The following is a 27,740-nucleotide window of genomic DNA, read 5'->3' on the forward strand; positions in this document are numbered from 1 at the left end:
TTCATACAGGGTGTGTGACATACTTAGACTGGGGTGTCATTGTGGGTGGTACTATACCGGGTACCCCCCTGTGGGATTTATATTTTAATTGTTTTTAGTTTGTGGGATCAGTAATACCTAATATTGTACCTGTTATAATAAAGTACTTTTATTTATTATATTATTTGGTGTGCTATGGTTTATGTATTTGGCATAGCTGTTTCTTTGATATAGTTAGGCTGGCCAGATAGTGTGAGGAGCGGTGAGGAACGGGGCGTGCGGGCGTCAGCGGATAGTGGGGAGCGGCGCGGGCGGGTGGGAGTCAGCAGCAGTCAGAGGCAGCCCCTGTGTGAGCGGCGGTGGCAGCAATGAGATAATGGGGGAGTAGTACTTTGTATATGTGCCCAGCACCGAGCAGGGAGGGGGGAGGTAGATTGCACTTCTCTCCCTCCCTGCTCTGTGCCCTGCAAATGTATTCATTGAATACATTTATGGGATACTTTGGGGAGCAAGGACACTTGCTTTCCAAAGTATTCCATAAATGCATTCATGAAGTCGCAAAAGTACAGTACATAACATTACATTCACATACACTGTAATTCCTATGGAGTGCCCAGCAGGGGCGCACTATATATAGAAGTCAATGGTACTCATTGACTTCTATATAGAGAGCGCCCCCTGCTGGACACTCCATAGGAATTACACCATTCGTCGTGACGTCACTGGATCTGAGAGAATTCTTACACTTCCTGATACACTAAATTAAGGGAAATAGCAGTATATGAACATTTCCCATAATTAATGTACATTAGAAAATTGTATAAATTTCCATAAGTAATAACATATAAAAAAAAAATTTTGGCCGGACTTCTCCTTTAAGGTCCCCATTCCTCCTCATGTCAGCTTGCAGCATTCTCGGCCATCAGTATAAGGTGTATAGGGGATCTCTGGAGACTACAATGACAGATGATGTTGGTGGAAATAGGGTGGGGGCGCAATAAATCTTCACTGCCAGAGCTGTCTGGCTGCAGCTTACCCCTCCCAATAAAAAACACCGGAACATTCAGCGCCATGTGCCAGCATGGGTAGAATGGGAGACATAACTGTCGGCAGAATGATCATCAGGTGTGTGCCCACGTTTAGACAGTGGTGTCACGAAACATACATTTAAATCTATGTGAAATATGGTCCTTACTGTTCTTATAGGTCATTTGATGAGAGGGAGGTACATTATGTATTTCATGACTCTCAGGAAGAACTAAGTTCAGTTTAGGATATATTAAAGGGGTATTCCGCTTGAACAAAAACTTTCCATATGTTGCTGCCCATGGTGAGACTAACAATTCATTCCATACTTGTTGTTATCTATTCAGTTTCCTTCCCCCAATTCTGAGCTGCTACTTTCTGCTAAAGACACAAAAATCTCTGTGAGCTTTTCTCTTCATTTCCTCCTCTCCCCTCCCTTCTGAAATAGCAGATGTAAATCAGCAACTTTGTAGCAACTTTGTAATGTCCGGAGGATTAATCACAGTGAGTTCATTAGCAACCTGACCTCAGATTAACCCTCCCGGAATTACAAAGAAGCTACAAAGTTGCAGATAAAGCCCGCCAGAGACTTGTTTACATCAGCCGTTTCAGAAGGGAGGGGGGAGGGAGGAGGGGAAAACTGAGAGAAAAGCTCACACACAGATTTTTGTGTCTGTAGCAGAAAGCAGCAGCTCAGAACTGGAAGAAGGAGACTCAATACATAATAACAAGTATGGAGTGATTTGTTAGTCTTACAATGGGCAGCAACATATGAAAAGTTATTTTTGAGTGGAATACTATTTTTATATTTCCCAGATATGGTTAGATGTTACTTAGGTTGTATAGTTAGTTCTCCATGTGCTATGTCGATGCTTTAGGATGTCCTGCTGAATCTCATGGCACCTCTGTTTTACTAAATACTTCTGGGACATCTTTCCTATTACTCTGCATTGTGCTGTCCCTCTGTTACTCATCCTATAAAAAGGGTGGTACCATTTCCCTTGTCAAAGGGGTGTGTCCCTACACAGTCAGTACTGATTCGATGGGGTCAGAGTATTTAGAGACACACCCCTATAAGGTACCACCCAGTTGTCAGTTTTTTAGGCATTTCGAGAAGGAGTGACAGACGACTTGCTCCATAGTGATATTATTGGGCATACAATTATTTACCAAACCAGAGACGTTAGAAGAGGTGACCAATCCTCTTTAAAACAGATTATAGATTGCAGGTTGAGCCCCCTCTTTTTCTGTGTCTACAGGTAACATACTCAGCCCAGCATTTTATGACAACACTCATCAAGCAGAGGTGCCCAGAAGAGATACAGAAGTTAATGGTAAGGTTGTAGATTAACCTAAAGTGCATGTTTAGCCTAGGTACAGTAGAGTGATATACAGTACCCTGCGCTGGAATTGCTCCTATAACAGAAAGTCAGTAAACAGTTTTATTACACGTCTGTACTTCTAGTTAAAGGAGTGATTCCAATATATATAATGAAACATGATAACCTATCCATGGACAGTAGAAATGAGTAAACCTGCTAATAGTTTGGGAGAGCTATGGGAGAGGCTGCCCGGACAATCTTTAGATCATCCAGGATGCCTATTGAAGAGAGCAGCTGTCTGCTGCCACCACTCCTATTATTACACAAAGCGACGTGAAACAGACCTTCACTATCATGATCAGGATTTTCCAACCTGTTGAGAGACCACGATCAGCCAACTTTGTGCATGTCGGCTGATCATGGTCTTTTAACCGGCACTACTGTGGGTGTTGCTATTAGTTACACCCTTCGTAAAAGACTGTACTTTTTGTGTGTAAGTGGTGATGTAGTAGTGTTAATGTTTCGCCACAAGATGTCGCTGTGTGTGTATTCAGTTATTGTACAGCTGTAGTACTGAAAGGATTATTGTTTGTTTATATGTCACATGGATCTGTAGATCAATGATAGTACTTTCTTCTTCTGTCCTATCATTTCTCTCTTTACTTCTCACATCTGCACTCTTCACCCATTCACAGGACACCTTACAGGGGCCGTAGATAGGAAGTCACATGGGTAGAGGAAGTGTAGAGGTCTTTTGAAGCTGGATTTTGTAGAGGAAGGACACAAGCCAGAACGATCTCTACAGCAGTCCAGTTGAGCCCTGGCCCTCTTCCAGGTCCCCAGTCTCGCAACGCAGGTGTAAGCTGGGAACCCTCAGCATTCCGCTTATCCCAGGTAACTAGGACAGGTCCCCCAACACTGGTAGGGCAACAGGTGGTGCAAAGACCAAAGAGACAAAATACGGGCACAAGTATTCCCTCTCTTCTCAAGTATTCTTCTATTTTTACCTCCGACCTCCCGGCAGAGCACAGTACTACTTGGGTTGGGACTCTTACGATATCCTCCATCCTACTCTTCTGATTCTCTACTCTCAGCACGTAACCCAGTCAACATGACTATACCTCTCTCTATACTCTCACTACAGATCTGGAATCTGAACTATCAAGTGTCTTATTAAGTATAAAGTCTTATATCAATGCAAAGCTGTATGACCTGCTGCATACAAGTATCTTCAGAGTAAAACAGATTTTATTTATGATAAATAGTCCGGGTGGGTCACTATTCCACTCCGGATCACCGTGACAATGGCCCAGGGGACCCCGCAATAACCCGGCAGGACACTGTTCACAGGGGAACAAGGTACAACCGGCCCTCTAAACCAAAAGCAGGTGTGCCACCATACCTGTGCGCCCAACTGACACTGGCATCACGACATAACATGACCGGGCCCGGCTGTATCTCGGCCGAACCTAGGCTGAATCCCGGAATTCCAGGCGGTACCCGGGCACTCTTCTCCTTCTCCACGGACCGGGAAGGCATCAGCAATCAAATGCTGCAGGTTCGTGAATGTTCGACTTTGATCGAACCTAGGATTTCCCGAGGTTCGATCAACTGTACAAGTGGGCCTCTACGCTCTTCAATGCCAGGGCTGAATTTTATGATGGATGGATAGATGGACGGATCCCATTGAATAAATGGGACAGGCAGAATTTCAAGCAGAGTTCCCGGTGCGAACTCCACTTGAAATTCCTTGCCGATTCTCTAGTGTAAACTTAAAGGGTGAACACCCTTAAAATATTGAGGCAATGCTAAAATCCATATGTTGTGTTTTCCCTCTAGGGCTGCAGCATGGCACACCTTCTCCAAAATCCAATGGATACCTGGGCTTGCAGACAACATCTCCCAAGCACTTAGACAGTCAAAAGACACCACCACCTGTTCCACGAAGGAGAAACCCCCCAGCGTCTGCACCTCCTGGTATTCTGCATTGAAATTACTATATATAGAACAGAGAGAAGATGGAATGACTATATAATATTTCTTATTTACTATGTATTCCCTACTAATATTCCTTTATGTTTCATTACTTATATTAAATTAAATTACATGAACATTTACCACGTGTTTTCATTGACAGTGACTGAAGATTACAGACTCTCTACAGAATCTAATGTATACCTGGGATTGCGGCCAACATCTCTTGTAATGTTAGATGGCAGGAAGACACCTCCTCCCGTTCCATATCGCAATAGAGCGTCTACTGCCTCAGGTACAGTGTTTTTATTTCCAGGGTTGAAGGACCAAACAATACCCCAGTGTACCATGGGATAGGAATGTTATAAAGGCCAACCATAACAGGCACATGAAATCCACCATCTAAAACTGCACATGTACCATATCTGTAAACCATGTGGTCATCATATGTTGCATGTTTTCCTCAAGGCCAACAATTTGCAGGTTGGTTCTATAGGTACAATGAATTTTGACATGTATCAGCCAATGTAACCTAAAGGACCTCTGATCTCTCGTTTCAGGAATACCAACCCCCTTCATACGAAATAGTACGCATTTTACCACCAATGGAGGCCAAACTGAGCAGCCTACAATTATCATCAGTTCTTCAGCACAAAACTGCCGACCACCTGTTCCAGACCGTAAGACGAAGCCTCAAGTATATAAGCCCTCAGGTGACAGCATTGCTTGGGCTTTTGGTGGTGTCTTTAAACTTTCTCCCCATAATGAAGGGTTGTCCATTTTCTGTTCTACTTAGCACATGGACTTAGATAGCAGCTAGGCTGGACTCCAATGCCTGTGGGGTCCTATAGGTCTCTCTTCTACATGAGAAGTCAGAGGTCGGCCTTTTTTTCAAAAGAGTGGGGAGAAGAAGTGGCTGAACATAACAACATGCACCTACCTCTCCGACTCCAGCTCTGGGGTCTGCTGTCACCTGCTCTGGTTCCTGATCGTGACATGTCAGTCAGCGGCCATAGCGGGGTCCCGCCTCGGCTGCTGACTGGCCAACCCCGGACTAAACCTTCTCCAGTCAATGAGTAATTGAGTCTATATCTCTCAAACAATTGGAAATATGTTTCATTTTACATAATGTACAGTATTGGCGTAGTTTTCTTCAAGACAACACCCCTTTAAGTGATTTTCTGGTTTAGCAAATCTGTTTTGAAAATCATAATCAATTTTGTGTTTATAAAGGGGAGGCTGGCAAAAAAAACACGACAAAGATGATCCCTGGAGGACCCACCTTGTCCATGCATTGTATGGACAGTCCATTAATTCTAATGAGCACAATGTAATGCCTGTCTTCTCCTGTGGGGGAGCTGCAGAAGGAATGCTGTGTTCCTCCACATATAATAACTGAGGACTCACCAGCAGGACGCTTTCTCATCACCATTTTTGTTGGAGATAATCCCTTTTACCATAAAACTTTTCCAATAATTAATAAGATAAACTATGTTCTTCCTATACATCTCCTGCTGCTGTTATAGAAGTCATGCGGTACCTCCTTTAAAACTTGGGTGCCTCATAACTTGAAGAGCACCTATCATCACGTCCACTGATCTGATTGGCAGTGAATTTCACCCATTGAGAGTATCCATGGAGACAACCACGCCATGATGGTAATGCACGCAGCCCCCATTCTGATCCAATTAGAGTTGCACGCATTACCATTTTGGCATGGTTCCCTCCATAACCGAACCACCGAGTAGAATTCACCACCGATCAGGTCAGCGGACGCGGTGAATGTTGAGCATTCAGGGATTCGCAAACTTGGACACACTGTAGGTTTGCTCATCTCTAGTTACCACCCCTGTGATTTACCTTTGGGCATGGAGGGTGACCAATGACCATACATTTTTCTTGTAGTAACTTTTTGACATTCAGTATGTGTTTACCTTGACAGTGACTGAGGATTACAGGGTCTCTCCGGAATCTAATGTATACCTGAGCTTGCAGCCAACATCTCCTATGATTTTAGATGGCAGGAAGACGCCTCCTCCAGTTCCATATCGCAATAGAGCGTCTATTGCCCCAGGTACAATGGGATAGGATTATTAGTCAACTTTACAGGCACATGAAATCCACTTAAAGGGGAAGTCCGGGCAGACATTTTTTTCAAAAGAACCAGTGAGAAGGTGGCTGATCATAACAACATGCATCTACCTTCTCTACTCCAGTGCAGGGGACCACTGTCACCCTCTCCAATTCCTGGTCCCCCAGCTGCTTTCTGGTCTGAGCGGAGACCCGAGTCATAACTTGTCAGTGGCCGTAGCAGGGTCTAACAATTCCTTCCATACTTGTTATTAGCTATTCAGTCTCCTTCCGCCAGAGAGCTGCTTCTTTCTGCTAAAGACACAAAAAAACTTTGTGTGAACTATCCTCTCCTTCGCCCCCTCCTCCCCCCTCCTTCCCAGACAGCTAATGTAAACAAGTCCCTGGCTGGCTTTATCTGAAACTTTGTAGCTTCTTTGTAATGCTGGGAAGCTTGATCTAAGGTCAAGTTGCTGATAACAGTTTTTTGCGCCTTCAGCAGAAAGCAGCAGCTCAGAACTTGGGGAAGGAGACTGAATAGATAATAAAACATATGGAAGGAGTTGTTAGTCTCACCATGGGCATCAACATATTAAATGTTATGTTTGAGTGTAATACCCCTTTAATTGTTTTACTGATGGTTTCCATTGTATTTACTACACAGGCTTCTCTACTTTCCTTTTGCTGTAAATCAATAAAAAATATGCAGTAAAGAGGCCATTAGTTGCACTATATAATATCCTATTTTATATAGTACCCCTGTGCCTCACCTTTGGAAGTAGTAGGGTACCATGGAGGGTGACCATCCATTCTTCTTGTATCCCACATAGACAATTAGTATGTGTTTTCATTGACAGTGACTGAAGATTTCAGGCTCTCTCCGGAATCTAATGTATACCTGGGCTTGCGGCCAACGTCTCCTGTAACGCTAGATGGCAGGAAGACGCCTCCTCCCATTCCATATCGCAAGAGAGCGTCTATTGCCCCAGGTAGAGTGGGATAAGATTATTATAAGGGCCAACTAAAACAGGCACATGAAATCCATACACATGTACCTTACTTATAAACCATGCGGCCATGGCTTGTCCGGTCTAAATGTTCCTATTCCATAGGTGTGACGGAGCCTGAAACACCTGAGTATGACTATGCCTCCTGTGAAGACTCAGGACCTAATGGTGAGAACAAAGCTATTCCAAAAGTAAAGATATAAATGACTGTAATGATATAAAGGGCTTCATGGTTGACCTTCACGTCCACACGTTAGTGACGTGTGTATATACAGTGATTTGTATTAGGTAATAGCATGTGTAGTATTACGTATGTATTATCTATGTAGAACAAGAACGAACAAGCTTCATCTGCCAATTTTAAGTATCCCATTAGGGACTATGATATTCCTATTAGCCATAATGGAGATCAGCTATAAGAATGTCTCTGACCTCCATGGGCATGGACGGCCCACTGGTTGTAGAAAGAACTGTGTAATGCATCATTTCTCCACAGGAGGCGCAGGTCATTAAACATTTCCCCCACATATTATAATGATTGATAATCCCAGGACGACTTGTGTTCAGCTAATTGTCAGGGGATCCTTTCAAAAAAAGGATACTCCCATTAACCTCTATGGGAGTTTGCAAATTTGCAAGTAGGGATAAAGGGGTTGGGGGACAGACATAGGACCATATGTCATACATTTCCATCATGGCGGCTGACCCCATTATTCTTTATGATACCTTAGATCTTCCGTTTTCAAGAAAGCTTCAAGGGGACCAGTGTTATGTGGATTTGCCACCTATAAAACCCGCAGACCTTGAACCAACGGTCCAGCACTGCTTGACAAGACCTCCAATCCATCAGAAGTCAGGTATGGTGGTGACTGCTAATTCTCTACTGAAGTAGCTACTGAAGTATTCACCAATATTGTTCACACACATGCACAAGCTGTTCTGTTTGTCCCTCAGTCATTTCTGGGATTCAGCCTAGGTAATAGGAATTCCAGGCGGTACCCGGGCAGGCCCACCGCCCCACAGTGTGACAATTTCCCCCCTATTGGTTGTAATGGAGCCACGGCACACTGGGGGGCAGCAGGCATGCCCCCAGTCCTCTGGGCTGGGTTGGTGCTTGGGAAATGACTGACACTGAGTGCAGGAACCATGTGGCATTTGAGAAAAAGGACCACCGGCATGGCACGGCACGGATCAATTAAGGCAAAAAAGAATCAGCGATGTACCTGATGGTATATTCACTTTAAGTTAGTGGAAGTGGTAATATCTGACAGTGTGGTCCTTGCATCCGCCATTATTCCTTTAGTGTACAACTCTGTAAAATAATATCAATATTTCTTCCTAAGGCTATGTTCACACTTAGTAAGAGACAGAGACCGGCAGTTCCGTGACAAGGCCGGGTCACATAACGGCCGCTCCCTGAAAAGATCATCCTGGCCCGACGCTCTATTGTGTGAACTGACAGGGTTTCCTGCGGCTGCTATTCATTGAATAGCGGCCGCAGAAAACTGACATGTCAGTTTTCTACGGCGCCGCTAGGGATCCCGCCCAGAGTGTATACTATGTGTATACACTCCGGCTGGGATTTCCTCAGGCTGCAACACTACGTAAGTGCCGCAGCAATCACGGCCATTGTAACGCCCGTGATTTCCGCGGCACTTATGTAGTGTGAACATAGCCTAATTCTGCATATGATGTATAGCTGTCTTGAATTCCACTCCTTACAAGTATTACCACATGGATACCTTTTTGCACAGCACCGTTATCAGTATTCTTTTAGTATTATGCGTACTACTTTATCTATGGCCAAGAGATAAGCGGATATAATGACCGGCATTTACAGTGTTTACATATGACGTACTTCTCCATGTGATGGACAGACTGTCACTCTTAGAGAGCAAGGTCCAAGGTGTAGGTGGGGTGCGGATAAAAGAGAATGAAGCTAGACAAACACTTGAGAAACATGTCAGATGAACCTGCCTGATTACGACAGGACCGTCCAACCATATCATGTGTATAAGCTCTCCCCTTCCAGCAGGTTTCAAAGACAAGGATCGGGCGTATTGGATTTCAACTGCTAAAGGCTGGGTTCACACTACGTTTTTACAATCAGACGAAAAAATTTGTGTGCATTGGTTTTGGTCCGTTTTTTCATTGACTTCCATCATTACAAAAAAGGATCAAAACACATATGGGTTTTTTTAACACACAAAAATGTGGTCGGCCACATTTAAAAAATGAATGCGTTTTGATCTGGTTTTTTTTTTTTTTCTAATGAAAGTCAATGGAAAAACGGATTAAAGCCAATGCACACAAATGCATCCAGTTTTCCATCCGTTTTTTGTGAAAAAAAGGGATTGCAAATATTGTAGTGTGAATCCAGCCTAATTCTTGTGTTCCCAGGCCAGTTGCTCACCACCAGTGGCTCCTGGCAGGTGTTTGTTCGCCCTTTTCAAAAACACACTTAGACTTGTCACAGTGGGTGTTTCTTTTTGGGACAATTGAAGAAGATGGCAGACAGCTATGTCTATAGCAGAATTTAAGGGATTGCTGAAGGTGCAGAAAAATGCAGAGTAGGGTGTTTCAAGCATTTTGCGTTCTCTGTGAATCCACTTCTCCCTTTGGCTCTAAAAATTGATGCTAATAGTTTAATCTCTGCGACCATTTTCTTGTTCATAGATCTGCCTCGGGATGTCACCATAGCATCAAATGACCACTTATACTTGGACATCCTGCCAGCTGTCCCCTTAGAACTGGAAATGCAGGGAAAACCAGTAAAACCTCCAGACCGCCCAATGGCACATTTGCCTGGTAACCTTACATCATTGTATTACTGATCCCTAAAAAATTGAATAATCATCAATTAATTAATAGGACATGACTAATCTTAACAAATATACTAACTTATCAAATCTCTCAATCAATCGATACATCATCATCTATTTCTTTTTATCCAATCTACTATCTGTACAGATCAGTCTACTTCTTGATAGTGAGTTGGTTTTTACATATCTTTATTATTTGTAGCCATCCCTGTTGAACGGTTGCCAGCAAACTGCAACATTTTGCTCCTGAACATAGGAAAGATGATTGAGGACTCTGGTAAGAAAACAGAAATCTTTATACTATGAATTTCTTGACATGAATGGGACATGATGCCGATAATAAGGTGAAGACTAGAGATGAGTGAACCTGGAGCATGCTCGAGTCGATCCGAACCCGAACGTTCGGCATTTGATTAGCGGTGGCTGCTGAAGTTGGATAAAGCCGTAAGACTATGTGGAAACATTGGATATAGTCATTGGCTGTATCCAAGTTTTCCAGACAACCTTAAAGCTTTATCCAAGTTCAGCAGCCCCCGCTAATCAAATACCGAACTTTCGGGTTCGGATCGACTCGAACCTGAACCCGTTTCGCTCATCTCTAGTGAAGACCCTTGCACATGAAGCATTACACAGACATATACTAAATCAGGGGTCTCAAACGTGGTTTGTATGTGGTCCCTGAGGCTTGTACCTGTACTGGAGCTCCTGAGACATCCTAGGGACCAGTGTTGAAAAACATGCCCTGGATTCCCACGCATGTATAGTTTTCAACTGTGTGTGCTTCATTATGATGCGCACACAGTTGGAGTGATGGGGAACAGAGACTGCAGGTACTCTTTGACAAATGCTATAAAGAAGCACAAAAGGGTCCTAAAAAGTATATGGAGGCATAATACTAGATAAAGCACAGAAGGGGTCTAATGTTATATGAGGGTACCAAGGGGGGCTTATAATATATTGGAGCACAGAGGGGCCTAACACTATATGAGGGTATAGAGGGGGCCTAATACTATATGTAGGAAAAGAGGGACCTGATACTGTATGAAAACACAGGGGAGCCTAATATTATAAAAGGGCACAGAGGGGCCTAACACTATATGGGGACACAGAGGTGGTCTTTTACTCTGCAAAAGGTGGTGCAGAAGGGGCCTAACAACTTCATGGGGGTGTAGAGGAGGCTCAATATTATATGGAGCCACAGAGTAATCCTAAGGCTAGGTTCACACTCTGTATCTGTGCGGCTGTATTGTGGGCGGTAAATCATCGGCCGGATTTTTCCGGTTCATGCGTACGCTGGAAAGTATACGATATACGGCTGCACAGTGCACACTATGTATGAATCTACGGCCCTATCGTAAACGGACCCGTAAAAAATTAACAAGACCATTGTTTGCGGCTGGAAATGCGGCCGTGGATTGACAGGCGGTCCGTACGGAGTACTTCAAAAATAGCCGGCAATGATGCCGAATGCAATAATTTAATTCTAACGAATCCATCATTGTGCAAATAAATATACTGTTAAAATAAATATATATATATATATAAATAAATGTATATTTATATATATATTTATTTTTTGACAGTATATTTAATTGCACAATGATGGATTCGTTGAAATTAAATTATTGAACAACGAAACTGATTTTATTTCAACAAAAATGTGTTTTATTAATTAAATATTAATTAGTACAGGAAGCTCCATAAGCCGTTAATTCATATTGCCGGCAACAGAGCTTTCTGTACTAATCATCACTTTACTTTAATTAAAACATCAAATGTTTCTTCTAATTATGTTATCACAATAGCATTATTAGAAGAAACATTTAGAATTATATGTGCGCTCAGCTGATTGGCTGATCGTACATATAATTAGCGGGTCCGCAGCACAGTGACTTCATTGTGCTGCGGACCAGCGAAGAGGACACATCGGGGTGAGTATAGAGCTCTCCCCACCCCCTCCCCTGCACTGCACCCCTCCCAGCAAGGAAGGGGGGTCCCTTCCCCCCATTATTACCCCAGTACCCAATGCCACCAGGGGTACTGGGAAGAGCCGGGTGCCAGTGGTCCCGGAGCGTCAAAATTGGCGCTCCTGGACCGGGCGGCAGCAGGCTGGTAAGATTTAGGCTGGGGAGGGCCTAAAACAATGGCTCTTCCCACCCTGGTGTTACCAGGCTGCTGTCGTTTGGTTTTTAACCCGGTTGGTTATAAAAATAGGGGGGACCCTATGCGTTTTTTTAAAATTATTTATTTAAAAAAAAAAACGCATAGGGTCCCCCCTATTTTTATAACCAGCCGGGTTAAAAACCAAACGACAGCAGCCTGGTAACACCAGGGTAGGAAGAGCCATTGGCTTAGGCCCTCCCCAGCCTAAACCTTACCAGCCTGCTGCCGCCCCAGTCCAGGAACGCCAATTTTGACGCTCCGGGACCACTGGCACCCGGCTCTTCCCAGTACCCCTGGTGGCATTGGGTACTGGGGTAATAATAGGGGGTTAGTGTTAGCCATTTTATACCGGCTAACACTAGGCCCCAACTTAGTAATGGATTCCGTCTATTAGACAGCTTCCACTACTAAGTCTATAAAGTAAAGAAATAAAGACAAGACACAAGTTAAAAAAATTTTTTATTCAAATAAAAACACCCCCACACCCCTCATTGACCATTTTATTAAATAAAAACAATAAACAACCGCTGGTCATCGACGTAGTCCACGGAATCCGACGTAATCCCCAGGATACCGATATCTGAAAAACAAAAAGGGAGAAACACACAAAAAACACACAAACAGGAGCACAACACCCATCATTGTGAGCGGTGTTGTGCTCCTTACAGTATGCAGCATCTTTACAGATCGCTGCTTACAGTCTGGCCCCCAAGGGGTTAAGGGAGGATGTATTGCATCCCCCTTAACCCCTTGGGGGCCAGACTGATGTCAGACTGCACCCATCCCAGCAAGGAAGGGGTTAAGTGACCCCCCTTCCTTGCTGGGAGGGGTGCAGTGCCGGGGAGGGGGTGGGGAGAGCTCTATACTCACCCCGATGTTGTCTCTTCGCTGGTCCGCAGCACAATGAAGTTACTGTGCTGCGGACCCGCTAATTATATGTGCGCTCAGCCGATCAGCCAATCAGCTGAGCGCACATATAATTCTAAATGTTTCTTCTAATAATGCTATTGTGATAACATAATTAGAAGAAACATTTGATGTTTTAATTAAAGTAAAGTGATGATTAGTACAGAATGCTCTATTGCCGGCAATATGAATTAACGGCTTATGGAGCTTCCTGTACTAATTAATATTTAATTAATAAAACACATTTTCATTGTAATAAAATCAGTTTCGTTGTTCAATAATTTAATTTAAACGAATCCATTATTGTGCAATTAAATATACTGTCAAAAAATAAATATATATATAAATATACATTTATTTATATATATATATATTTATTTTAACAGTATATTTAATTGCAAAATGATGGATTCGTTTAAATTTAATTATTGAACAATGAAAGGGACTTTATTACAATGAAAATGTGTTTTATTAATTCAATATATTAACCATGAGAGGCATCGGCATACTGCAGAGGATCGCAAACCCCGGTAATAGCAATTCATGTAAACTGTTTCCCTGCTTTCCCAGATGCATCCAGAGGTGTTTGCATCACTTTCTTAAGATTTTATTTGTTATTTTTAGTTGAACCAGATTTCCAAGTAAATGACCGTATGTTTTCAGCCGCATGTCTATTTTTTCCCACGGCCGTAGTTTCAGCCGCACATTTCCAGCCGCATAAAAAATACAGCCGCACACATACATAGTCTGAACCTGGCCTAATAGTGTATTAGGGCACTTACAGGGTCTAATACAATATAGGAGCACAGAGGTGCCTAACATATGGTGGTACAATGGTTGCCCAATACTATGTGGGAACAGAATGTCCTAATAATGGAGGCACCAAGAAGCCTTATATTATAAGGAGGCACAGAAAGGGCCTGACTATTATATGGGGCCCTTATACTTTATGGGTGGGTTCACACTACGGAATCTGCGCGGATAAATTCCAGTGGATTTCGTCGCTAGAACGCGCTCACAAGCGCAAGCCTCTCCGCCCGTGCCCTAGACATTATTCTATGCATGGGCAGTTTCCGCATTCCGCCAAAAGTATTGACATGGCACAGGCGGAGAGGCGGCTGTGAGCGTGTACTAGCGACGGAATCCACCGGAATTTATCCGTGCGGATTCCGTAGTGTGAACCCACCCTTAGGGACAAAGAGGAAGCATACTAGTTTAGGGTAAGTCCAAGGGAATCTGGGTAAACATGCTCCTCCTTATTTGTCAAGCTAAAGGGAGAATATCAAGGCATCCAAAGTGACACTTTTGCTCATCAGCCCCAATATAACTGGAGATGGCCTTTGCCTTATTCAGATTTATGCACAATGTCCGAGATGATGCATGCTGTGAAGTACGCCATTGTGTGCATTTAATGATTTGGTATAGATCATTTTCATGAGCAGTGATCTTGTACCATGCTTCTTTCCTAAGATGCTTATATCCAGGAACCTCCATTACTCTGTAGTGGCTGCTCTGCTGTCTGCTCAAAGCTCAACCATGTAGATGACACCCAGGTAAGTGAGAGAAAAAATACACACCAAAAGCATCAAAATGTATATAAGTAAATACAGAAATACACAAAAAATATACTGAGAAGTGATATTTGGTACATGTGTACGGTAACCATGAGATGCATAGAGAAGAAAGATGCCTATAAAGTCTTACCAAATAAATTATGCAATTTTTTGACTTGTAAATTGATGTTAATTTAAGAGATACAGAGAGCATCATATACCATACGTGGAAAGATGGAGGATAACAGAGAAAAGTGATGCCCACATAATAAAAGAGGGCAGTACATCAGAAAACAGAAAACAGTCTACACATTATTATAGGGGTTATCCAGGATTAGAAAAAACACAGCTACTTTTTTTTTTTTTTTTGCAAAAACAGCACCACCCCTGTCCTCAGGTTATGTGCAATATTACAATTCAGCTCTATTTACTTCAATAGAACTGAGCCGCAATAGCACACCCAAACTGAGGACAAGAGTGATGCCGTTTCTGCAAGAAAGCAGCCATGTTTTTTTTAAGCCTGGATAATAACAGGTAGCACAGCGCCATCTGTTGTCAGTTCAATATTCTTCCTGCATCAATTATTAGATCTATGCCTGTTACTTATATTTCAACACCTACAAGATGAGAACTGTCCCCTGTATATATATTAAGTCTTAAGAATTGCTAATTATATAGCTGCCACACTAAAACCTATAAATTCACATTAGTTCGGCACTAGAGATGAGCGAACCTGGAGCATGCTCGAGTCCATCCGAACCCGAACTTTCGGCATTTGATTAGCAGTGGCTGCTGAAGTTGGATAAAGCCCTAAGGCTATGTGGAAAACATGGATATAGTCATTGGCTGTATCCATGTTTTCCAGACAACCTTAGAGCTTTATCCAACTTCAGCAGCCCCCGCTAATCAAATGCCGAATGTTCAGGTTCGGATCGACTCGAGCCGGAACCCGGTTTGCTCATCTCTATTCGGCACCCTCTGAAAACTTGGACCAATTTATTATTATAAAAAAAAAAAAAAATAATAATTTTATATATATATATATATATATATATATATATATATATATATATATATATATAAAGGTTTTATACCATATACAGTGTTTACAATAGCATAGAACAAAGCATAGAAATCCCCAATATCCCCCACCTACCCATCCTTACATTATATTGCATGTATTTGTTTCCTTTCAGACTTGGACTTGTGTTTTCTGTGCTGCTCAGAATCCCTTGCCTGACTATTACAGACCTGAGAGCAGAGACGCAGGAGATGAGCTCTATACTGGAGACTCCCAGGCTGACAATGAGTACTCATTTGCTGACCAAACCATGATAATATTTTGCATAGATATATCAGGGAGCATGAGTGTGACTGTGGAGGTGAGGAGGGGGCAGAGCTCGGGTTTTCTTTCCAGTCTACAGACATAGACAATCGTTCCATGATATCTTTCTTATTCCTGTAATTTTTCTTCTTGACTTGCATATTTTTATTCTTAACCATCTTCTTGTTATGTAAGTGGGAAGGGGCTAAAACACGTCTGTGTAGCAAGGACTGGCAGTATACCGTACCGTATGTTTCTCAATGTGCCTTTCTCAATGTGCCAATATGTTTCTTTTCATATTCTCCTGCAGGTGACACAAGAGCAGAGCAATGATTATAATATAGTCTACAAAACAAGAATGGAGGTAAACCACAATATGCACAACCTGTTTTATGGATCTTAAAGGGAATCTGTCACTAGGTTTATGGTGCCTTGAATGAGTATTACTTACATCATTCTGTTCAGCTGTTCTCCTAATATGCAGGAGAATAGGATTCTTGCCACACCCCTCCCCCACCCTCCAGCTGCTGATTGACAGTTTACTGCCTATACAAAGCAAGGATAGATAACTGCTAACCAGCAGCTGGTGGGCGGAGTTTTCTGCTCCTCATGAATATCCAGGACTACTGGGCTCACGTACATAATGTGAGGACTACTCATTGTCCATGTTATTCAGGAGGAGATCTCTGGATCAGCTGCACAGAACAATGTAATGATACCTCATTCTGTTGCTAGTTTATGCTACTCTTACATAGGACAGCATAAACCTACTGACAGAGTCTCTCTTAAGAAAAGTGCCACCTATGGTACTGTCAGGAACATCCCAACGTGCTTCTAAAAACATGATGTGAATGAGGCATAAGGAGAATATGATCACAAATTACAATACTGTAAAAAGCACCCACTGCAGCTGGAGAAACAATCCCCAGAGGTGAACAGGCTTCTCTACTGTTAGAGCAGTCAATATGTGGAATAGACTTCCATGATTTCTGGTGACAAAGTAACATCTCCTCTTAGATACATATATTTCTTATGAGAATGTTCACATTGTGTGATCTCTATAATTTTTTTAACCATTTCACGGCAGATTGATTCATTGCTTTATAGGGGGGTTTAGCCTTTCTCTGGATCAATATGGGCAAACAAAGTTACTCCTTCCTTTCATCCATGTCGTTTCTTCTCTATTGGCTGAATGGTTGGTTCACACTGTGTTTAGGTTCCATGTCTTAAGTATACATTGTATCTCTTTCCATAATATATGCATTTGTTTTGGGACCTAATGATATATGCAGACTGAGTAAATGTCGCGGATAACTCTGCACGGATTTCGTCGCTCGCATATTTGTATATATCAGTGCTGTCAGTTTTCAGATATCACAGCAGTGCATACTTGCATACTTACCTAGTGTGCTGCTGCTGTGGCCTCCTGTTCCCCACCTCTCCTGTCCAGGTGATGTGTCTTTAGGCCTCGCCTCCTCTGGCTGTCAATCATTCTGGAGGAGGCGGTCTCTGAAGGCAAGGTGGTTGGAAAAGCAGGAGCACAGGATGCAGGATCACAGCAGCGCACTAGGTAAGTATGCACTCCTGTGTGATCTGGAAACTGACAGCACAGATATGTGTATATTCGTGCTGTCAGTTTCAATGTCTGCATGAACAATACAAGGATTGTTCGCGCAACCCAGCAGCTCGATTTGTTGTGCTGTGTAAAGCCACCACAAACAAGTGGTAATCTCACTGATCAGCGCTAGTTTGCCGCAATCCACAGCCGACAAATCTTACCCTTACCATGTGGGTTTGCTGTACACCTCAGTAGCTACTTGTACTCAAATAGTAGTCCACCAAACATAAGCCAGTGATTGGTAGCCAACCCAAACTATAACACCCTGCAGAGCAGAATTCTTTAAAGAACCATTGTGTATCACAGTATTGCAGTGGATTTTGCCAGGTCTCCACTACTATTGTCTGTAAATCACTTTCAAAGCTTTTCTACATTGTCTAATGCTGGCGCCATGTGAATGTCGGATGAGATTTTACCGAGCCCTGTTATCACAATTACACTGTTTTTCTCTCTGTTTACTTACAGGCTGTCAGAGATGCATTGGATCAAACTCTGGATTTTCTTCATAGGCAGAATTCTGGGAAGAGAGTGGCTCTAGTAACCTTCAGTGATCAGGTAACAGTACTATAGCTATGCTAGATTCCTGCTATACTGTCATTTATTATAGGGACTTATAACATTGCCCTCACTAAATATAATGACAAGCAGCAATATAGTATAACAGAATCATGTCAATGTATAAAACCATGTTGAGGCACATGACAAATGCCAATACTCACCTTATCACTCCTCTGCTGCCCCAGTGCCAACACTCCCCCAGTCCTCCTCCTTGTGCTCTGGTTAACATATTTGACCACTGCAATGGCCAAATGGGGGACCCCAGTAGCATTGACTTGTCACCACTATAATATGACCAGTGATTGGATGGAGCACTCATGTCATGTTAACACGTCATTGCCAGATCAGAAAGAGCAGAGATTGGAGACAGGGCCAGGAAATAGTTGGCTCAGGGGCCATTGGTTGGTATGGTGAGTATTACCCACTTACCCAATACCCATTCATAAGGGTATTCCCACATGCATTTACGGCATACTCATATATACCATAAGGGTTCCCATAGTAAACCCACATTTCATGTCGATATGCCTTTATTACTAAAGTAGGACCACCCCTTTAACCCTTGATGGCCTTTCAAATGCGTCCTCCTTAAAATTAATCCATCTCTTCCATTACTATTTTAGCATTGTGTGATAATTTAATATTTATTGGATTTTCCTGGAGTTCACATCCTGTTGATTTATATCCAGGTGAAGCTATATGGTGATGGCACTAGAGAGCCGCTGGTGCTGCAGGGAGCCGAGCTGTTAGATCCAGATCATCTAAAATCCCAGGGTGAAGACCAACCAACTCCGCACCCACTGATAGAGACTCTGCACACCCTGAAGGGAAAGATACAATGGTAATGCTCATTGCTCTCCTTTATGATTTGCCTTATTATGACTTGGATTGCATTGTTTTTTATTTTCAGTGTCATGCTGTGTTAGTATTACTTATAAGTATTGATTTACTATTTCTTCTATTCCATTACAGCCTGGAAGAAATGGGAGCTACAGCACTGGGGCCTGCGGCTCTGGTTTCAATAGCAATGGCTTCTAAGAGTCCAGGATCCAAGGCAAGTGAGTTGTAGATTACAAATCATAGGTTGGTATTTGTGAACCCAAGGATGTAGCTATAGGGGATGAAGTGGTAACAATCGTACCCAAGCACTGGTGTCTGAGGGATCCAAAGGCTCTTTTCCAAATGAAAACCAGTATTATTAATGGCACATGGTAGGTGGGGCCCTGTCATAGATTTTACACTGGGGCCATAAAGCTTTACTTTACTGATTGCTATCTGCAATAAATGTAACACTACCAGTTTGCTCCACCAGATGTCACTGTGTAACCGTGCATGTGCACCTAAAGGGAATGTGTCACCTAGATTTTCTTTTACTGAGTCAAATACTAAAACTTTTTTTCTAATCTGTTTCTGTTTTGTCATTGTAATTTTATATTTATTTATTTCATATTTTTTACATTATTATGGGGGCTGTCATATTGCCTGAGGTGTCTTAAACAGCATCTACTGACATGCTTTACAGCAAGCCTCATGGACATAGACACCAAAAGACAGATTCTGTCCCCTTGAAATTAATGTGAAAGCGATTCTGTACCCACAATCTGATCCCCCCCCAAACCATTTGTACCTTCAGATAGCTGCTTTTAATCCAAGATCTGTCCTGCAGTCCGTTCGGCAGGTAATGCAGTTATTGTCCTAAAAAACAACTTTTACACTTGCAGCCCGTGCCAAACGGGAGTATCTGTGCCCAAACTTTGCACCATCCCTACGTCCCTCCTCCCCACCCTCCTCATCATTAGGAATGCTCCAGGCAGATTGCCTGCTATTCCCCATCTGTGTCAGCCCGGCACATGGGCTGGATCGTTAAGCACCTGTGCAGTGTTCAGCATGGAGAAAATGTTTCAGTGGCATTCCTAATGATGAGGAGGTTGGGGAGGAGGGACGGATGGGGTGGTGCAAAGTTAGGGCACAGATACTCCCGTTTAGGACAATAACTGCATCACCTGCCGAACGGACCCCAGAACAGATCTTGGATTAAAAGCAGCTATCTGACAGTACAAGCGGTTTGGGGGGGGTCAGATTGTGGGTACAGAGTCGCTTGAAGCATTACTGGGCATGCTCTGTGACCTTTGAAGAGGTCATTCCACAAGGAGCTGCTATTGTCTTGTACTGGTGCTATTAATCTATTGGTGTCAGGAGTGGCTGCAACGCTGTACAGATCCCTTTACAGCAGCCTCCTCCTATCACTACAGTCAGAACAGGAAGTCTCAGCTTAGTTTTAGCCCAGAGACTGAATATCACAAGATATCAGGATTATTTTATAATATAGATAGAAAAATGGAAAATTTGGAGAAAAAAAAACATCAAAAAAATTCTTTAAAAAATCTGTTAAACATAAAAACTTGATGTAAAGATTAAGTCATTTTCTCGTGACACATTCCCTTTAAGGCGATCAAAGACAGAAATACTGCTAAAATAGTCCAAGCCTAACATAATAAGGTATTGATGATGGGGGTTACGATTAAAAAGAAATAGTACAGGTTTCTTACCAAAGCCGGTTAGTTGTGACCATGTGTTTCTTCTACCCTGTAGGTTATTATCTGCACAGACGGCAGAGCTAACACCGACCTAGGTAACCTAGAGGACATTTCCGAGGAGTATGTCTACCAGTCCTCTAAGCTTTACTACAGTAATCTGGGAGACTTGGCTCTTCAGCACAGGTTTGATATATCTCCTAACATCCCCCTCCTAAAAACACAGCGGTACGCTGACAAAAAATGACTCCAAAACTCCTCACTAAGTCCCCTATACCTTCTAAGCAGTCCTAGGTGACTGATCAGACCAAAGTAATGACGAAACATCTGGCATGAGTCTGTGTATTATACATCAATGTCAGCTGTGGCGATACAGTGGTGGTTATTATGCCCATTATTGACGCAGATAAGCAGACTCCCAGATAACTGATTCATGTGTAATCCAAGGGTGTGTTCACACATTCAGGTTTTTAGATGCAGTTTTTTTTTTAATCCAAAGCCAATAATGAATTTATAATGAGAAGTCTCCTTCATGTATGATCTGTTCTTGGTTTTGACTTTAAAAGCTGCATATCAATAACTGAATGTGGAACGCGCCCTAATGGGGGTCGACCCGGCAGAAAATAAGGTGGCAAAAAGAGATAACTGGAAAAGTTGGGGGTCGTCCTCTACTCTTAGTCGTCTTATACACCGGAAAATACGGTGTATATATATATATATATATATATATATATATATATATATATATATACAGCCCTTGCTGCACAATTGTCAAGACAATAAGCGAGCGCCAATCTAGCAGGGGTCGGGCCCTTACTTACATCATTGTTCACTATGTTTACACAGATACACAGAGAGATGTGTGGCCGACTGACAATTCTAGGGCTGCACAATCATTTGCTCATTTGTTGTCTGCTGACTTTTGCCCATTCGGTTGATATTTGCCCCCCCCCCCCATAAAAGACCCTTCCGTATATATGTTTTCTGACTGTCTTTCAGTGTGGTTGTCTCTGTGGTGACAATAGAAGGAACCAATTGCCGGTTGCCAGAGTTGGGACAGCTAGCGGATAAAACTGGAGGCAAGGTACACTCTTTTATTAGCATTATGGTATAATACGGTAAAATATGTTTAAGACAATACCATCTCGCTACATACCAGATTGTTGTATGTTCCACACAGTCCTACCTTTACCTTATTCCTCTGATAGCAGTAATTTGTGCTTGTTCAGCATCTGTTATCTCAGAACCTATAAACTACTTGGACTGGAAGCTATAAACTACTTGGACTGGAATTCTAATGCTTCGTCTCTCTTAGGTGAATATTGTTCATCCATTAAACTTGGCTAATGAGTTCCAGTCAATCATAGAAGAGGAAATAATTGCCACTAATGTAAAATTAAAAGTTCTTCTTCCACCAACTATGTAAGTCAGCATTTTTGCAACTAAAAAAAAAAAAGTGGGGTAGGTTTGGTCCCCACGGCGGTATGACATTTCTGTACAGTTGTATTCCAAATGTGTATTTACTGGTTAATATAAAAGACATTTCTTGTTTCTTGGTATGAACCATGATATAGACCACTTTTGTTCTTTGTGATATATTTGTATATCTGCCTAGTAAGTACTTTTTGAAGAGGTTCTCCAGACCCCCATGGTGGTACCACATTTCTAGAAAAATTTTTATGCTTATGTGGCTTATAGGCCACCCATTTTTTATATTATTATTTAACCATATTTGTATTATACCTGCTAATGTAGTATTTTTAAAGGGGTTAAATCTTGAGATGAGCAAACCTTTAGCATGCTTGAGTCCATCCGAACCCGAACTTTCGGCATTTGATTAGCAGTGGCTGCTGAAGTTGGATAAAGCCCCAAGGCTATGTGGAAAACATGGATATAGTCATTGGCATAGTCAAGCATGCTCAAGGTTCGCTCATCTGTACTGGTCAGAGCAGAGGTTTGTTGTCAAGCAGACTGAGATCAGACACCGGTGATTCAAGGTAATAGAAGGCAGCCGAGAAGGACGAGGTAAAGGAGGCAAGCTTGTTACTGCATTTGCATTACCCATTGTGTTTTTGTTTTTCTATTAAGGCATTTCCTATATGAAGGAAATAATGAGTCGGTGATGGAAAAGACATTTGGCAGCACAACAGCGGATACTGTCCTGTCTACAGAATTTGATATCCATTCATCCAAAATAAAAGGTTTTTTTCAACTTTATGGATAATTCATGAAGGCTGCAATGTTAAAGGGGTACTTCAATGAATTTAGTTTACTTTCAAATCAGCTGGTGTCAGAAAGTGCCAGATATTTGTAATTTACTTCTATTAAAAAATGTCCAGTCTTCCTGTACTTATCAGCTACTGTATGTCCTGCAGGAAGTGGTGTATTCTGTCAAGTCTTACGCAGTGCCCTCTGCTGTCACTTCTGTCTATGACAGGAACTGTCCAGAGCAGTAGCAGTCCCTATAGAACAGTGCTTCTCAATTCCAGTCCTCAGGCCTGGCCAACAGGTCATGTTTTGAGGATTTCCTTAGTATTTCACAGGTGATATAATTATAGTCAGTGCATTAGGTATTATCACTGGTATTATCTTTGTATGGGAAATCCTCAAAACATGACCTGTTGGTGAGGCCTGAGGACTGGAATTGAGAAGCACTGCTATAGAAAACCTCTCCTCTTCTCCAGACTGGAAAGAATACATCATTTCCTTCAGGACATACAGCAGCTGATAAGTACTGGAAGACTAAAGATTTTTTAAGTGAAGTAAATTACAAATCTCTGGCACTTTCTGAATCAGTTGATTTGTAAGAAACCTTTCCTTCGCTGGAGTGCCCCTTTAAGAACATGTAATTGACATAGTCATCCATTCCTATGATGTTCTAATCGTTCCTTTTTGTTTTGTTGGTAACAGAAGTGCTTCGATACTCTCAGCTACCTATACAGGTACACCTATCTTACACACTACCAGATGGAAGGAGTAGACAACGGATCCTCAGCGAGAGAAGGCCGGTGACCAATGACTGGTAAGAGAGCTGAGTACTGTCCTGATAGATGACACTAAGTATCTTGGTGTGTCGCTGTATGGTGCCTCTATACAGTACTATACTACCCTAGCAGTCATTTATATATAATATGGGATCCAATGGTGCATGTCACAATCCAGCAGATAGAAATCTGTAGACCTTTATATATATACTATATAATTTCTTGGAGTTGCACAACTTTCCGTTCTTTATTCTAGTACTGTGGCTCTGGAGTCTATTGATCTGAGTGTTCTGCAGATCCACACCGTTCAGTTCAGTGCTCGCCTTGCAATGGAAGGACATGTGACTGAAGCCAGGAACGTGGCCCTGGAGCTGAAAGAATTAATAGACCTAGTAATGTAAGTATCTAGACTAGAGTTGGATCAGGTTGATAATGCAGTGAGGTTACGTGTGACTAGGTGTAGACGTCTTTGTTATACATGGTTATTCCATGACGTCTCTGTGGTCTTCTCAGGAGGCACGAGAAGTATGAAGCTCCTGGTGTTGTGTATGAGGACTGGGAGAACTCCATGGCTCCTATCTATGAAGATCTACAGGTGTATATGAAGGTTGGTATAATATTATTACAAGGTTATAAGGACAATGGGTGATCCAGCTCTGACAGAAAAATCTAATATAAATATAATGTGATCTTTTGTGATAATGAAATCTATAGTGATCTATAATGACAATGTAATCTATAGTGATCTATAATGACAATGTAATCTATAGTGATCTAGAGGAGGAAGCGAGGACCGACCTGTCAGCTCAGCACCTGCTTCCTTCTTGTTCCCCTCTCACTGTCTGTGCTATTAGCAGCAAGGAGGAGCAAGCCCAGAGGGGTAGGGGGGGGGGGGTCGCTGAGCTCTGGGAGGGGCTACCTGGACGATCCAGGCGGCCCATTGAAGAGACCGGTGGTCTGTTTACACCACTTCTATTACAAGGAGCGACGGGCAGCAAACCATCGCTATCATGATCAGGAAAGACCACGATCAGCCGACATCATGCCTGTTGGCTGATCTTGGTCTTTTAACAGAAACTAATACACCTAACGATTCTCGTCCGAAATGGCCGATAATCGTTTGGTGTAATAGGGCCCTAAGTGTCCTCTAGGTTTTCACCCTTTATCCCGCTCCATGGTGCAGAAGCGGGATTTCTGCTGCTAGACTTTACCAGGTCACTTCACAAGAGTGGTGCAGGTTTACGTAAAAAAACAGCTGTCCAGATAGGTGCTGTAGTTGGTGCTGGTCAGTAGCAGTGTGCAGACTAGGACTTGCAGACATGGTGCAAGCAGCAGAAGAACAGTGGTATGGGGAATGCGTCATTAAGGGTGGGTTCACACTACGGAATCCTCGCAGATAAGTTCCGGTGGATTCTGACGCTCATTCCTTTTTGCGGCGGCGCACCTCTCTGTCCGTCCCATAGACTCCATTCTATGGCCGGGCAGATTCCGCTTTCCGTCCGTCCGTCCATTCTTTTGACAGACAGCAGAATCGGCCCAGCCATAGAATGGTGTCTATGGAGCCGGAACTTATCCGTGAGTGTAAAAATCTGGATAGTTTTGTTAGATTAACCCTTCAGAGTGGTGACAGGGCTCTCGCTGAGTACAGCTATTTCTCATTTTCTCCATTTAAGGGGGTGGGACCAGAGCCATGCTGTTTGCTAACAGTACACACACAAGGTCTTACCATTTCTTAATTGTCTGGCCAATCACAGGGCAGCACCTGCTTCTTACTGCTATGCCATGGCATAGAGGTGGTGAGAGTGCACTGGACAAGCTGGCACTTTGTTAGGTAATGAGTTAAAGGACACTACTATAGATGGCATGTGAGGGGAGTAGGAGTTACTGATGCATTGGCTTTGCAAGGCGCTAAGTAAGCAGAAGGGAAATAAATAGCTCATCAAGGATGGGGCGCTAAACAACTACTGCTGCTGCTGTTTGTGACAATGACAAGCTAGGCAAAAGGCAGATTACATTCAGGAGGCAGCACTGTGTACATAGAGTAGTAAAGACACAACTTTTATGAGTGTTCAGAGATGAGAGGGAAGCCTTAGTTACATGTCAGGGACAGCATAGACCCTCTGAAGGAGGCAGAAAGGCTGACAGATTAAAGTGAATCACAAACACAAGCTACTAGCCACTACCACTGGCGATTCACCAATAATTACTTATCATAAATACATGTATTACCCATAAGGTAACAATTCTGGAGCATCTTTACTCCTCCTGGTAATGTATAGATAAGGGCTACATGGAGACATTTTGTAATGTAAACCATGAAGCTCTAGCTATTATATATGGCCATTTAAGAAATTGTCCTATACAGTAACAACTCTACAGTCAGGCTGCTACATAAGTTGATAATTTTTCTGAATTTTCTTTATTTTTAGGAGAATTCATCAGAGAAAACTGATCAGGATAACCACACAGACGGTCCTGTTGTAAAGGTAATTCACGGCCCTAAAACAAAGCAGCTTCTACGACTAAAACATTGGCCTAGAAAACATGTTACAATATGTTCCTAGTCTGTTCCAATTATACATTGTTCTTAATACTGTAAATCACCATATTGGCCCATAGAAAGGGGCCCTCTATCCTAAACGGCACTATATAAGAGGACCTAGGGTGACTTGTGCCACGGGCCTCCTGTCTTCTATGTATACGACCTCTGACCTTATACAGTGATCTGATATCCAACGACATCTTGCCATAGGCATTGGATTTCTGATTGGATTTTTTTGTCATGATCTTTTGTGTTCTAGACTTTCTCAGATGAAATGGCCAAAATGATATTTCACATGAAGAGAGCCAAGAACAGAGTGTTGAGTAAGCTAAGAAACCAATCGGAATAAAAGAGGACAATGACAAAATAATGGAAGAACATGGCCGAGACACCCGGGTGTATATACTGTATATAGTCTATACTACATATTGTGGTGAAACAGACATGCATCTACACAATACTATATAAAAGCTGAACAGACCCTCTGGTTTACCCAAAGGCATACACTGGGGCCATAAAAGAGGTCTCCGAGCTGGGACTGTCCTGGATTTAGAATCAATAAGAGTTCAGAAAGCAAGTTCATTGATGGTTTTCTTGCTCTGGATGAACGAGCTGTCTAGATTTACCGTATAAAGTGTGATCTTTGGTCTTACAGCTATAACTTTATCTCCGTCATGTTACCTGGGGTATATATAGTATGTGTATTATATATTGGATATGGTGGCAAAGAAGACCACTGATTGAAGAACTGAAAAAAAGGCTTATACAATAAATTTTTTTATTAGAAAGTTAGTGTGGTGTATTTTTATGGTGTTATAGTTCTTACCTCCCCAGTAGTTTTTTGGCATTGTCTAAGCTCTAAGGTATATGTATGTATGATGTGTGTAATCTGTTGACTTGTAATGTGCTGGATACACAAAAACACAGAAAAATGCAACAGCTCACCGCAATGGCAAGATGTAGACCCAATACAGACATGGAAATAGTTAAAAGCAGCCCCCCCCCCAACTGCTAAAACTGCCTAGTGTGAATGGTGTTCTAGGAGAGCTGACCAAATTTGTCTTTTTTTTCTGTGTTCCAGATGGGGGAGTAGCTGCCTCTACTTGGTTGTGCACTTCACCCATCCCACCCAGGTGGTGCAATTATTTTTGGAAGTATAATACGGATCTTACATGCCCAGAGCATAGGCGTATTGTACGCCATGGAGAGGCCATAGTACAGTGCATGAGGCTACCTTGTCGTGGTGGGGTGGTTTATACGGTTTGCAAATGGTAACCAAAAGCCTCATTATTTTTTGTGAGAATTTTGCAGTTGGGGGGCTGCTTTTAACCATTTTCATGTCTGTAGTGAGTCTACAT

General features: G+C 42.5%; 1 protein-coding gene across 1 annotated transcript in view; it reads left to right on the plus strand.

Moving 5' to 3' along the window:
* Positions 1-27,170, plus strand: part of LOC138769446 (uncharacterized) — a 48,145-nt gene extending 20,975 nt beyond the window's left edge. Inside the window, exons 4-28 of the mRNA XM_069947940.1 lie at positions 2,265-2,339; positions 4,167-4,304; positions 4,465-4,596; positions 4,862-5,014; positions 6,244-6,375; positions 7,229-7,360; positions 7,484-7,546; positions 8,110-8,235; positions 10,055-10,186; positions 10,403-10,477; positions 14,740-14,822; positions 16,019-16,204; positions 16,457-16,510; positions 18,230-18,319; positions 19,012-19,163; positions 19,295-19,376; positions 20,915-21,042; positions 21,856-21,940; positions 22,172-22,278; positions 22,945-23,057; positions 23,767-23,878; positions 24,097-24,237; positions 24,354-24,447; positions 26,270-26,326; positions 26,642-27,170. Of these exons, the coding sequence (XP_069804041.1) occupies positions 2,265-2,339; positions 4,167-4,304; positions 4,465-4,596; positions 4,862-5,014; positions 6,244-6,375; positions 7,229-7,360; positions 7,484-7,546; positions 8,110-8,235; positions 10,055-10,186; positions 10,403-10,477; positions 14,740-14,822; positions 16,019-16,204; positions 16,457-16,510; positions 18,230-18,319; positions 19,012-19,163; positions 19,295-19,376; positions 20,915-21,042; positions 21,856-21,940; positions 22,172-22,278; positions 22,945-23,057; positions 23,767-23,878; positions 24,097-24,237; positions 24,354-24,447; positions 26,270-26,326; positions 26,642-26,731 (2,732 nt within the window). The 3' untranslated portion in view covers positions 26,732-27,170. The remainder of the gene's footprint in view (positions 1-2,264; positions 2,340-4,166; positions 4,305-4,464; positions 4,597-4,861; positions 5,015-6,243; positions 6,376-7,228; positions 7,361-7,483; positions 7,547-8,109; positions 8,236-10,054; positions 10,187-10,402; positions 10,478-14,739; positions 14,823-16,018; positions 16,205-16,456; positions 16,511-18,229; positions 18,320-19,011; positions 19,164-19,294; positions 19,377-20,914; positions 21,043-21,855; positions 21,941-22,171; positions 22,279-22,944; positions 23,058-23,766; positions 23,879-24,096; positions 24,238-24,353; positions 24,448-26,269; positions 26,327-26,641) is intronic.
* The last annotated feature ends 570 nt before the right edge of the window (positions 27,171-27,740 follow it).

Source organism: Dendropsophus ebraccatus, chromosome 12, assembly GCF_027789765.1.
Source record: "Dendropsophus ebraccatus isolate aDenEbr1 chromosome 12, aDenEbr1.pat, whole genome shotgun sequence".
Lineage (NCBI taxonomy): Eukaryota > Metazoa > Chordata > Amphibia > Anura > Hylidae > Dendropsophus > Dendropsophus ebraccatus.